We start from the raw sequence: 13280 nt of genomic DNA, 5'->3' as shown, positions 1-13280 counted from the left end.
AAAGAAAATGACAAATAAACCCCAATGAAAATACATTTATACCCCAAAGACCACGTGTTGAGTTTTTCAAGTAAGGGAAAATAATAATTTTATTGCTCTAATCCACAGTAAATTCTATCTTGGTGTACAATAAAGTTTTTCAAGTAAGGGAAAATGATATTTTTATTGCTCTAGTCCACAGTAAATTCTGTCTTAGTGTACAATAAATCATTAAGGCCATTTAGTTTTTTGTACTAGATAACTTGTCTGTGCTTTGATGCGGGCCAACTTGATTTTTTTTAAGCTTAAAAAATAATGACAAGGCGTTGTAAGTGTATTTTTAAAAAAAAATTAACAGCACCACATCATAGAAAGAGAACGGAAAAAAAATATCAACCGTCAATCCCTAAGAATCCAAATAATGAAAGATAAAATTGAAAAAGAAAATCAATGAACCAAAAAAAATCAAAATTATGGATCCAATGATGAAATAAAAAGCAAATTAAAATTTGATAAAGATGCCAAGAATAAAAATTTAAAACCAAAACATTGAGGGTCAAAATATAAAATATCATCAAATATTGAAATCATAGGCTAAATTAAAAATTTCTAAGTCTACAAATTCATAAAAGAATCCAAAACAAAAAAGAAATCAAGTGAGTGAGGACCATATTTGAAAAAAGGAAAAAATTAAAAAAATCAAAATCAAAATACACCATTTAATGCTCAAAATGCTTGGCCTGATGAGTTGACTCATGATCTAGGGGACCCGAAGCATAGGCTAGCTCAGGTCTCAAAAGTAATTGGAACAAAAGACAAAAAAATATTTGATGCTTATATTTAATTCAAAATCAAAAATTCTCATAAAAAAACTAAATTGAACAAAGCCAAAAAAATCCCTCCAGGTAATACATGTTTTTTTCAAAATGAATGAAAAATCCCATAGAAATTGGAAAAACAAAAGTAAAGAAATACTTGAGGATGAAATCGAAAAAAATAAACTAGTAAAAGAGGAAAAAACCAAGCAAATCTGGGTGAACCTTCTAAATCCAGGTTAATCTCCTAAAGTTGCAAGACATTAAATTCCAATCCAGGCTTAACTAAGAAGCTCAATATAAAACAAATTCAACGTTTAAGGGTGATATAAGTTAATTTAATTTAAAAACATCCTTGTTAAAAAAGCAAGATTTAACAAAGAGAACAAAAAAAAAACGAGGCAATACCAAACCAATTTAATGTTGAATGATGAAATAAATTAATTTAATCTAATTAAAAAAAATCATTTTAAAAAAGGTAGATCCAGTAAAAAAAAAAAACTGAGGCAACTCATGTTACTCTCAAAAATTAGAAAAGTCCCCTCAAAAGTGGAAAGCAATACTGGAAGATCAAACCAAAAAAACCCAAGCCAACTCAACTTAACTTTAATTACCCACAACCCGAGATATGAGATAGAGATAACCTTATAAAAAAGAATTCAGAACAAATAATGAAGCTCAACGCCCAATAAGTTAATGTCGAATGATGAACATGGGAAAAAATTAATTTTTAAAAAGGATTTAAAAAAAAACTTAAACCGGGGTAATTATCGAAACTGATGAACCGGGTCATGATTGTAGAAAACAAATACGAAAAAATAACGAAGAAAAATTCTCAATCATGAAAAATTGAAAAAAAAATAAAAAATAAAAACAATGGCGACTAAATCATGCATAAAAAATAATTAAAAGAAAATAATTAAGGATTAAATTGAAAAAAATAAAGAAAAGGATAAAAAAGAGTAATAAAAAAACAGGGAACAAAATTGGAAACAAAACACAATTAAATTAAATTTTAAAGGATAAAATAAAAAAATAGCAATGTCAAGGATAAAACAATAACAATCAAAAGAATAATAACCAAATTAGATTAAAAAAATTCTATGAAATAAAATACAAACGGATGAAATTGAAACAAAAAAAATTCAAGAAGCCTTAAAATAAAAACAAATAGAAATCAAAAGAATAAAAATAAACTTTTAAACAATTACGAATCGGATGACACATCTGAATTTTTAAAGGCTCGACACGAAAATCAATGCACAATAGAGAGAAAAGAAGTGGTAGAGGAAAAACCTTTGTTGCTGTCGAACTGCCACTAACTAGGTCAAACATACCACACCAATAGCTATGCCGCCACCTAACACGTCAGATGACATGACGGTGACAGTCGTTGGATTTTGGCCATAATAGTACATCCCACGTGCCACATATTTGGCGGGGGATAATGGCGCGCTGACGCATGTGTAGCCTTTTATATTTTAATAATTCGAATTACTAAAAAAACTTGAAGGCATCCTAATATTACAAAAAAAAAAAAAACATCTGGCAAAGATGAAAATATCCTCCCTTGCCAGATTTAGATTTTTTAAAGTTAAAGGCTAGACATGTCATTTTACTATAGAAAACAAATATACAAAGATAAAACCCCCTCTCTACAAGATCAAAACTTTTAAGCTTTTAAGGGTATTATCATCCTTTAACTTTGTAAATAAAGTTAAAAATACACAAAAAGCCCCGGACAGAAGGCCTACTTTTTTAACTTTTAAGGGTGACAAAGTAATTTCATTATATATATAAAAATATAAATTTATTAAATTACCCCGATCAATTGACAAACGATATTTTAATCCTTTTAAAAAAAGAACTTTACCCCCTAAATCAAGGCAATTATTTAATGTATTGAAAGGAAAAAGTGGTTAATATACTGCTTGAATCCTCGGAGTTTCTCCTCCTCACCTGCTACTGGAAAAAGTTGAGCCCTTTTATTTATTTATTTATTTGTAATAATTTAGAGGTAAAAGATGCCTTTAAAATACGTTATAAAAGTCATTAAAAGTATGGATTAAAATCAAGCAAATTCGGTTTAGGAGTATGTTTCTGATAATCCTAGAGGCGGAAAAAATGTTTTGCATCTATTATAAGAATTTTAAGGAAAGAGATATTGTCACTTTGTATAGATTTCTTTTTTAAAAAAAATGTGTTGTTTCTCATAAACACTTTTTTTTTAAATGTCTTAGAAGCAAAAAAAAAATTCTATTATAAAAAAAATATTTTGAAGTTTTTGGGTTGTCTTTTAAACATTATTTATTTGTTGAGGATTATTTTAAAACATTAATTGTAGATAATTTGGTTAGTATAGTATAAAACTTTCATCACAAAAACTTCATTTGACTCATCGAATCATGTTTTGTATGGATAAAACTGTGTTAAGCACTTGAGGGTCTAGCTGCTGTGGTCAATTGTGTGACTTGTTCCTCCCCCGTCCCGGGTTCGACCCTCTATGTGCACGTCTGTCACTCCCGCGGTGCCTTACCTGCTCCTGGGCTTGCAGGATGTCCAGCGGGCCGTGGGAAATAGTCGTGGTGCGCGTAAACTGGCCCGGACACCCCACGTAAATCAAAAAAAAAAAACTGAGATTAAAATATGCCAGCCTTTTGGAAATATCTAGATTGTAAGAAAGTAATTCATTGTGAATCTCCTATTTATAGCACAAATTACGTCTCTTTAACTGAGAAAAAAAAAAGTAGATTAAAAAAATACCTAATGACAAAACCAAGAAAAATGACTTTTACTTGCCAAAAAAATAAAATCTATGCAATGGTTTTTCTAAAATTCTTTTCATACAAAACAAATCGTTTAATACCTCTATGAAAGCTTTTTTTTATCGTGTTTTTTTAAAATTTAAATTTTGTTTTTGCTAAAATTTAATTTTTATGTGTTTTGGATAATTTTGATGCGCTGATCTCGAAAAAAATTTTAAAAAAATAAAAAAAAAATTATTTTGATGCATTTTGGCACAAAAAACATTTTAAAAAGCAACCGCAACCATACTTCCAAATAGTTTATTATATGATAGGTACTAGATTCATTGTGTGTACATTATTTTCTTAGTTTTTATTATCCCCAAACATTTTATAGTATAAAATGCCTCTCTAATTCAATAAAATAGATAGAAGAAGAGGAAGAGCTAGGTATTGAAAAAGAAAAGGAAAACAAGAAGAAGAAGAAGAGAAAGAGAGAGAATTTTTAGAACGGTAAGAGTTTTTTTTTAATTACTGTCGATTAACGGGAGTCATTTTTTCCCCTTAAAGATGCCTCCAAATTTGAAACCAATCATTACTAACTTCATAAATTATTAAAATTAACCAAATTCTCATGACCAAGAAACATAATTATGAAAAAATTTATAGTGTATAAAAAATATATTATTATATTATTATATTAGCTGTTTATTGGGATCCAATTTGAAAAAAAAAAAACAAATACAAAAACAAATGATAAAAATATAATTTATTTCTCTTCTTTATCTTTTAATTTATAAATAAATTATAAAAAATAAATGATATCATGCAACTAATTATTCCTCATCACCATAAAATTACTCCATAATCACCAGGTTGTAAAAAAACAACTCATGAGGGAAAATAAAAAACTTTAATTTCTCCATTTTGAAAAAAATAAATTTGACAGAAGTTAACATAATATCTCCCATGATCCTCAACAACCTTTGAATTTACGGCATGGTCACCAAGCTTCGAATTATATTTTGAAATAATTTCTAAAAATAAAACACAGAAATCATTCAAATGATAATGCAAATTAGGAAACAAATCACATCATCAAGCGCCAGATCTCCAATTTTACCTTTGCATAAAGTAGCAAATCCCTAAGCTTTTGCTACAAAAGTGAAAACAGCTAAATATCCCACTTCATACCACGCGCATACAAGGCGTGTGGTTTACTCGCTATATACCCAATCAAGCGTGCACTTCACTCTCCACAATATAGACTGTGAACCATAGATCTGTCAAGATGAACCGTTTGATTTGATTACCTTCTTGACAAACTCGACGGTCGAAATGCTTGCACGTTGTTCCCTCTGCAGATTTGAATTCAAAAGAACCACCAGTTAACGTTACGATTTCAAAGCCCTAGGTTCCGATCCGAACCTCACTCCACACCAAACTATAAACAAAAAGAAGCAAAATTTTGCTTAGTTTCTCATTTCCAAGAGATAAAGAACCAAACTTTGATAGCATTCTCTGATCCTCTCTCTCTCTAAATTTCTCCCCCGTTCTCTCTCTTCACTTCTTGGATTCTTTTAGGCTTTCTAAGCAGTGAAAGGTACCCAAAAAAGTGAAACAAGTAGGTTCTTCTTGAACATCAATGTCTGTTTCATTGGTTACTGTGGTTATTTTTTTTGTTGTTTTGAAGATGAATGTAAAATGGGTTTTTGTTTTTTAAATGTGGGGTTTTGGTTTTCTAATTACTGTAGTTTGTTTTGATTGTTTTCTTTAAGGAACAAGAAGGGTCTTTTGTTGGTGTTAATGGAGGATTCTTCAGGAACTGAATTATATGATATATTGGCTTCAAGAAAAGCTGAAGAAGCAGGTTTGATTATTGTTTACTATCTCTTTCTTGTTTCTACTTTACCCATTTGTTTGGTTTCCGAGAAAACATAGTGTTTATGATTTTTAGTTTCTATTATAGTAAAATCAAATCTTATACAATTGTTAATTTTTGAAGAATATGGTGATAATCTTTAATGTTATTGTTTTTATTTGCAGCATGGCGAAGATATCAAGCGGCTTCATGGCTTGAAAATCTCGTGGGTCCAATAGGCATATCAAACAATCCATCAGAGAAAGAGTTCATTTCTCGCTTGAGAAATGGCTTGGTTCTTTGCAATGCTATAAATAAAGTTCATCCAGGGGCAGTGCCTAAGGTACTTTCACTGCTAGTTCTAATTCATTTATCATTATTAGGAAAATTTGGCTAAAAGTCCCAATGAAATGTGAAAATAGTCTCTTTAACAAAGCTTTTTTTTCTTTGTTTTGACCATAGAGCTGGTCTAGATTTTAAGTGATTTCAGTGTTTTAATTGTTTGCTTTGAAAATTATATCAAGGTGGTGGAGATTCACGCACCTTTACTACCATTAACCCGAGAATCCCAGCCATTACCAGCCTATCAGTATTTTGAGAATGTAAAGAATTTTCTGGTGGCTGTTGAAGAGTTGAGGCTGCCTGCCTTCGAAGCTTCTGATCTTGAAAGGGTAAATTTGGCTTTATTTATGTGTCTGATTGTATAAGCATTTGCAAATGTATTTATTTATGAATGTCAGCACCAACAATTGACTAATGAGTTTTTCGATTTAATCTTGAAAGGATTCTTTGGAGGCAGGGTCGGGGACTAATGTGGTTGATTGCATCTTAGCGCTTAAATCATACCATGAGTACAAGCAGATGAACCCTAATGGATTCTATAAGCCTGCTAGATCTCCTATGGTTATTCATTCTGCTATCAGGAACAATTCTCAACCCATCTCATCAGACTCATGTAGGCGTTTGGACATGTCTGCGGCCTGTGAAAAAGAGACACCAACAGGTTCAGAATTGAAGAAAATTGAAGGTATTAGCTCTCTCTTTCCCTGCACAAGTCGATAGGCATCTCTGGGATACATTCAAAGTTTTTTAGTAGTTGTAATAAATGAAGCAAGACATCTCATGGTGTCATATCACTTGAATACAAAACACCTGCTAAACAGAAACTGTAAGTCATAGCATGTACTATGGTTTTTGCTTTTTCTTGGTATATCCTTCCCCTCTTTGATGTGATGTATTGGACTTTGCAGATTTAATTGCCAAGAAACTTGCTGAGCATATGGCTGATACCAAGGAAAACATGGATAGCAACTTTCTCATGTCCCTCCGTACTGGCAACAACATGGTAATGATCAATCTATATGACGTATGCAATTTACTGTTATATAGAGCATATTGTTCTTATCAATGTTTTTCTAATGCTACAGGATCCAATGAAGTTGTTCAGTGATATCCTGTTAAGCTGTTTAGGGGATAAGCTTCAAAACAAGTTCCCAGAGGTTAGTTTATTTAAATCGACACAATCCTCTACGGTTGCTCCCTGCATGCAAAAAGATTTCCTAGTAAAAAAGCACCCCTGATTTGAGGATATTCACTGTTTAATAGTTAGCCAGGAGCATCTGAGTTACATGAGAATGCTTAGTCTAGCGCAAAAAGTGCAAATCCTTAGAAATACCTAGATTTACCCTCCCAAATAATTTGACTTTTTTACCTATTTATAAAGATATAAGCATCATCTCGCCACCATTTCAAATCGCATGTTTAAATGGAAATCTTTTGGTTACAAGATAGTAGCGCTTACACGTTTCCTGTCGAATCTTTCTTTATTGAACTGTGTTTTCATATATGAAGTTATTATGAACATGTTCTACATCTTCTGGTCCAAACAGTTGAAATCAACAGCTAAAGGTGGTAGCTTACCTGCTCATTCATCAATAAAGCCTAAGGAGGATTCGTCTGAACCAGGAGATTCTAAGGTTAGTTTTTTATAGTTTATTACAAATGTAGTCGATAGATAAGCATGTAGAAAGCTGTAATTGTGTTAAAGTTCAATCAACTTCTTTAATATTTTTTCTCTTTCTCCTCTGGCCATGGAATATACAATTTGAAGATTTTAAGTGTCATCGTTGCTGCTCTATACATGTCTTGCGATCATCTTCAATCTGTTGATTCTCACAGTAAAAGAAAAAAGTTAATTTGCTGTTAGCATATCATAAGTGCACGTTGATTAAAAATATATTTTTTTTTTACGTATTTTTTCTTGGTTGTTAACATTCTAATTGGATTTGCAATTACCTTACCTTGATGAAATTACATCTCTTTTCTTCGTTCATGATTCAAACCATTAGTCTCTGACGAGATATTCTGATGTGCCTGTGACTCATGTTTTACAGTGTTGCCAAGCTTGCTTAAGAAAGGGCAACTGCAACCACAGACAATTAATTCAAATGCAAGAAAAGGAACTTCTGGTTAGTACCTATTTGTTATTCTCCTCTCCTCTACGTGGATTGAAAGGTTGCAGTGCAGCAGTAATTGTTTTGTTTTGACATGTAAAAGGCTATTACTCAAGTGACATAAAATCACTTAAGAAAATTTGGCTAGAAAGTTTGTTTAATTAGGATAGATGTGAAGAAACAAAATGGCCTCAGTCTCATTTATCAAGCTAACAATTTTGTTTAGACTTGAGAGGATTAGACTTTTTCTGAATTCTTTTGGTTGTTTTTTTTTTTTTTTTTTCAGGATATAAAGGCCTTGTTGACGTTGACAAAAAGGGAGTTCCAGGGCTTACAGTCACAACTGCAGACAGATTTGAGAGAACTCGGTATATTACTTTTATAAATAACTTATTGTACGAGAATAACCATGCATTAACTTTGACAGTGTCACCATCCCTTTCTCAATGTGTGTAATTAAATATCTTCACTGCTACGATTAATGCTATCTGTCTTAGATTTCTGTTCTTCAGACTCGACTCCATTATTACTTGTGATATCTTGGAAGCTCCATGAGATATTCTGACGAGCTCAGCTTGTTGACAATCTCATAAATTAGATGTCAAATATCATTTTTCCTGTAAATACCAATCTCTAGACACATCAATATCATTTTTCCTGTAAATACCAATCTCTAGACACATCAATATCATTCACATTTGTACAAAAAGAATTGCAAGCTAAATGCTCTTGTAATTGATACGGATCAGGAATTCAAGTACAAGAGATGTCTACTGCAGCTCTTGGATACCATAGGGTATTGAAAGAGAACAGGAACTTGTACAACATGGTTCAGGATTTGAAAGGTTAGCTTGCTGTTATAAAACATGAATTTCACTTATTTCCCGAATCTTGTTACAATCTTTAAAATGTTAATTTTTATTATGAGCGACTGATGTTCAATATCCTGATCTGTTCCAATTATTATTTCCCACAGGAAATATCCGAGTTTACTGCAGAATCAGGCCTGCTTTCGGTGATAGAACAAGCAATGTTATTGATTATATTGGAGATGACGGTTCGCTAGTGATTTCGGATCCACTAAAGCCCCAAAAGGATGGAAAGAAAGTTTTTCAGTTTAACCGGGTGTTTGGACCTACTGCCACTCAAGGTACTATTATCTAATAGCAACTTTTTTCCAGTGCAGCTTATGTATTGAATCTGATGATTTTGCATATTGCCTCTTGATTTCCAGATGAGGTATTTATGGACACTCAACCACTGATCAGGTCTGTGATGGATGGTTATAATGTATGCATTTTCGCTTATGGTCAAACTGGATCTGGAAAAACATATACCATGGTAAGTTTTTCTAATCTTAGTTGACTTTAGTCTATTCCCTTTTGAATAGAAACATGGAATTCTTCTCTTTACATGTTAGCTATCTGCACAATAACCAATATTCTCCCAGCTGATATATATATATTTTGTGGTAACAGAGTGGTCCATCAGGCCGGTCAACCAAGGATATGGGGATTAATTATCTAGCTTTGAGTGATCTCTTCCAGATGTCTAATGAAAGGAAGGACATCGTAAATTACAGCATTCAAGTTCAAATGGTTGAAATTTACAATGAACAAGTACGAGACCTTCTTGCAGAAGATTCAACAGCTACCAAATATCCTTTTAGCTATTATTATTATTATTATTATTTGAAAATCATAAAAACAGTGAAAAATAAGCATTCATAGTAGGTGAGTCAAGGTTGTTACTCTACCGTTTCATAGTAACCATGCATATGTAACAAGTTTTGTATTCTTAACCATGCACAAATTAGAGATTCGGAGTTGTACCGGTGAAAATGGCTTGAGCCTTCCGGATGCTAAAATGCATTCTGTGAACTCCACTGCAGACGTTCTTAATCTGATGAAACTCGGTGAAGCGAATCGTGTTGTCAGTTCCACTGCACTCAACAACCGGAGCAGTCGTTCCCATAGGTCAGTTTTCTGGTAGATTTATACAAACTAGGATGAAATCTGAAACTATGAAAGTATCTGTTTCATTTTATTGATAGGGTGGTTTAACATGTTGCTGCAGTATCCTGACAGTTCATGTACATGGTAAAGATGTATCTGGAAGCACCCTCCACAGTTGCCTCCATTTGGTAGACCTTGCAGGAAGTGAAAGAGTGGATAAATCAGAAGTTATGGGAGATAGGCTCAAAGAGGCGCAGTACATTAATAAGTCTCTCTCCTGTCTAGGAGATGTAATCACAGCCTTGGCTCAAAAGAATTCTCATATCCCTTACAGAAACAGCAAACTCACACTTCTACTACAAGATTCCTTAGGTTGTGATGTGCAAATAAGACAAATGAACTTGTTTCTCAAAAATTCCAGCTTCTCTATACTGTTTTCTCTGATTTGGTATTGATTCCTAGCATGTACTTACTTTTTTCTTGGCGTTTTTTACTTCAGGGGGACACGCTAAAACGTTAATGTTTGCCCATTTAAGTCCAGAAGGAGATTCTTTTGGTGAAACCATCAGTACTTTGAAGTTTGCTCAGAGGGTATCAACTATTGAACTCGGTGCTGTTCGTGCAAACAAAGAGAGCGGTGAGATTATGCAACTCAAGGATCAGGTAAATCTGAATTTTATTTATCTGGATTTCAGAATCTGTTTTTGGTCCAATTTTCCCTGTTACAAGTCCTGCAAACGGTGGGCTAGTAAGTCGCCTATGTGATGTTTTTTGGATTCTTATCTTGTTGCAACAAAAACACTATGGTCTATACTTGTTGCATCAGTTGGTTGCTTCTCACAAGTATATCCAAAATGTAAAACATTCCATCATACTGTTGGCTTCTTTCCTCACTTATTGGTGCTGTTGTATTTTCTTCTTCTTCTTCTTTGAATTGAGGCTACTATAGTTTACTTTTGTTATTTTTTCCTTACGAACTGAAATTGCACGCTTTGAGAGCAATTGTTGATCATGTTCCTTTTCTATTCTCTTTTGTTATCAAATCAAATGGATGTAAATTCTACTCAAGGATATCAGGTTACATAACAGTTTCAACACGGACGACTTTCAGGTTGAGAACCTCAAGAAAGCATTGGCCAGCAAGGAAGCGAAGAATGTGCAGTTTAATAAATTGAAGGACCCAAGATCTCCATGTGAGATACCAAAAGTGATGCCTGAGCGAACTCCTCCACGTGCACGGAGGCTGAGTATTGAGAATGGCAGCAGCAGGAAGTCTGAGAAAATCACGAATACTGAAGATAGAAAGGCATCAAAAACCCCTTCTGTACCAACTCGTTCCAAAAGATTAAGCTTGGAAGGGCCAAAGTATGACAAGAAAGAGCATTTCCAGGCAAACGGAGCAGATGATGTAAGCAGGCCCCTACGTTTTGACTCGGTAACACTGCAGAAACATGGTTTTATTCAGGATGCAGAGGCAGTGTCAAAACCATTTGGGCATTCTGCTAGTGGCAGTTCCTCGGTGGAAGTTTATCGCCTCAATAATTCTCGAAGTCCTACTAGTTTGTATCAGAAGAGAATGATCAAAACAGATAATAGTAGGACGCAAATTCCAACTCTTCAGCTACCAATAACACCAGAGCCGCAAGTAATTTCCAGAAATGCAGAGGCAGTGTCAAAATCATTAGGGCATTCTGCTAGTGGCAGTTCCACCGTTGAAGTTTATCGCCTCAATACTCGAAGTCCTACTAGTTTGTATCAGAAGAGAATGGTCAAAACAGATAATAGTAGGACGCAAATTCCAACTCTTCAGCTACCAATAACACCAGAACCGCAAGTAATTTCCAGAAATGAGGTTAAGATTCTGGTGCAGAGTGAACTTGGTGTTTCTACAGATTCTCAGGCAGCCAATCTTGTTCGTAGCACTCATGGAAAAGGATCTCAAATAAGGAAATCCCTTCGTACGATTGGAAAACTGATTAACGGCTCCGATAAGAGGTGTGTATGTGCAGACATTTGTAAAATTTGATTCATATTTCTATTATAGTAATTAATAAGATTGGTTGATTCCAGACTTAGGAAGGTAATTCTTGACTGTTGTATTCAACCACCAGCTCATCAAGTCAAAATATGAAATCATTATCCACTGAAATGTGAAAGTGAAATTTCTTTGCAGTAACATATTGTCTCAAATTACAGGAATCAGCAGATTTCAAAGGAAGAATTCTCACCTATCATTGGCATATGCAATGACACTGATCTAAAGACACCACTTACAGCCAATGCCAGGACACTAAGAAGGCAATCTCTTACAGGAGTTCAAACATCAACATCACGCAGATCTTCTCTTGGAGGAAAGCCTATTGAACCTGGCAAGTGTAAAACCTACTCGAGCATTATTTGCTCAACCTCACTGCAAGTGTATATAGAAAAAACATCATCTATAATAAGAGAAGGACCTCATTTCATGTAATGTTCCGTTTTGTTGATGCAGATGACCCTAGAAGGGATGCAGATGACCCTAGAAGGAATGCCAAGACGCCCCCTCCAGTCCATCCCTCAACAAAGTTGACAAAACGATGGCTTTAGGTCAACACGTCTGATTGACAAAACTCTAGAAGGAATGCCAAGATGCAACTGACACTGATGGCTGTTCTATCAAGCTAATTGAAGAAGACAGCAATGATGCTTCGGCTCGAAGCACACTGCCATCTCAAGTTAGGAGGGAGACACACTTACATGTCAATGAGAGTTTTGCTGATAGACTGAGTGTCAGGATTACATGTACATGCCATAAAAAAATGCCAGAGAGGGAACGAAGTGTAACCTGATTCATAATTGAAATGCTTGTTCTCAAAGCCTGGTTTTTTTTTCCCCTCAATTTTCCAGCACTAGGCATGCTGCTTCTCTTTCTAAAGATTCTTTTTTATAGAAATGGAATTGTGGTTGTTACTTTTCACTAAATATATATTAAATTTTTTAAAAAAAAATATTATTTTTGATATCAATGCATCAAAATGATTTAAAAACATCAAAAACATATTAATTTAAAACGTAAAAACAAACCAAACATATCTCTAAACTATTGATATCAATTAGAGTCAAGAGCAGAATGGTAGATACTTGTTTCTGCTGCAGCCCTTAGTGAACGTGGATGTTGTTCCTTGCGAGATAAGACTGAGGCAATAATAGAGCACCTTATGCACATCATGTGATCACATGTTATCGTTGACTAAATCAGTAAATACAGACCAACATTCACGAGGTCTCAAATTTTATGGAAAATTGCAATACGTGTCAATCTTAGCCGTACAGCATCCTCCATTCCAAATTTGATTTCATTTATTTTTAGCTTTATTTTGGTCAGGAAAAACGCATACTCAAACGCAACAGACGTCAAAATTAACAGGACTGGAAAAGGGCAAAAGATAAAAGCTTGAAGCAGCAGAAGCTGAGATAACCAATTTGGAGAGACT

At 33.8% G+C, this 13280-nt stretch overlaps 1 protein-coding gene across 3 annotated transcripts; it reads left to right on the top strand.

The window, feature by feature from the left end:
• Positions 1-4944: 4944 nt before the first annotated feature.
• On the top strand, positions 4945-12677 carry LOC18099832 (kinesin-like protein KIN-14L). Of its 3 annotated transcripts, none has more exons than XM_052453639.1 (20): positions 4945-5162; positions 5317-5408; positions 5585-5742; positions 5924-6070; positions 6183-6426; positions 6650-6744; positions 6827-6898; positions 7289-7375; positions 7793-7867; positions 8139-8220; positions 8602-8697; positions 8829-9002; positions 9087-9193; positions 9331-9511; positions 9666-9828; positions 9929-10179; positions 10307-10470; positions 10919-11802; positions 12004-12176; positions 12320-12677. In XM_052453639.1, exons 2-20 carry the CDS (start codon positions 5345-5347, stop codon positions 12391-12393), a joined length of 3291 nt encoding a protein of 1096 aa, XP_052309599.1. In that variant the 5' UTR covers positions 4945-5162; positions 5317-5344; the 3' UTR covers positions 12394-12677. The 3 variants fall into 3 exon arrangements, with proteins under 3 accessions (XP_052309599.1, XP_052309598.1, XP_052309597.1); XM_052453638.1 differs by having other exon boundaries at positions 4946-5141; positions 12299-12677; XM_052453637.1 differs by having other exon boundaries at positions 4946-5162; positions 12299-12677.
• The last annotated feature ends 603 nt before the right edge of the window (positions 12678-13280 follow it).

The sequence above is a fragment of the Populus trichocarpa genome, chromosome 6 (assembly GCF_000002775.5).
Source record: "Populus trichocarpa isolate Nisqually-1 chromosome 6, P.trichocarpa_v4.1, whole genome shotgun sequence".
Classification (NCBI taxonomy): domain Eukaryota; kingdom Viridiplantae; phylum Streptophyta; class Magnoliopsida; order Malpighiales; family Salicaceae; genus Populus; species Populus trichocarpa.
Note: the sequence above shows the minus strand (reverse complement) of the source record. Positions and strands in the feature narration are given on the sequence as shown.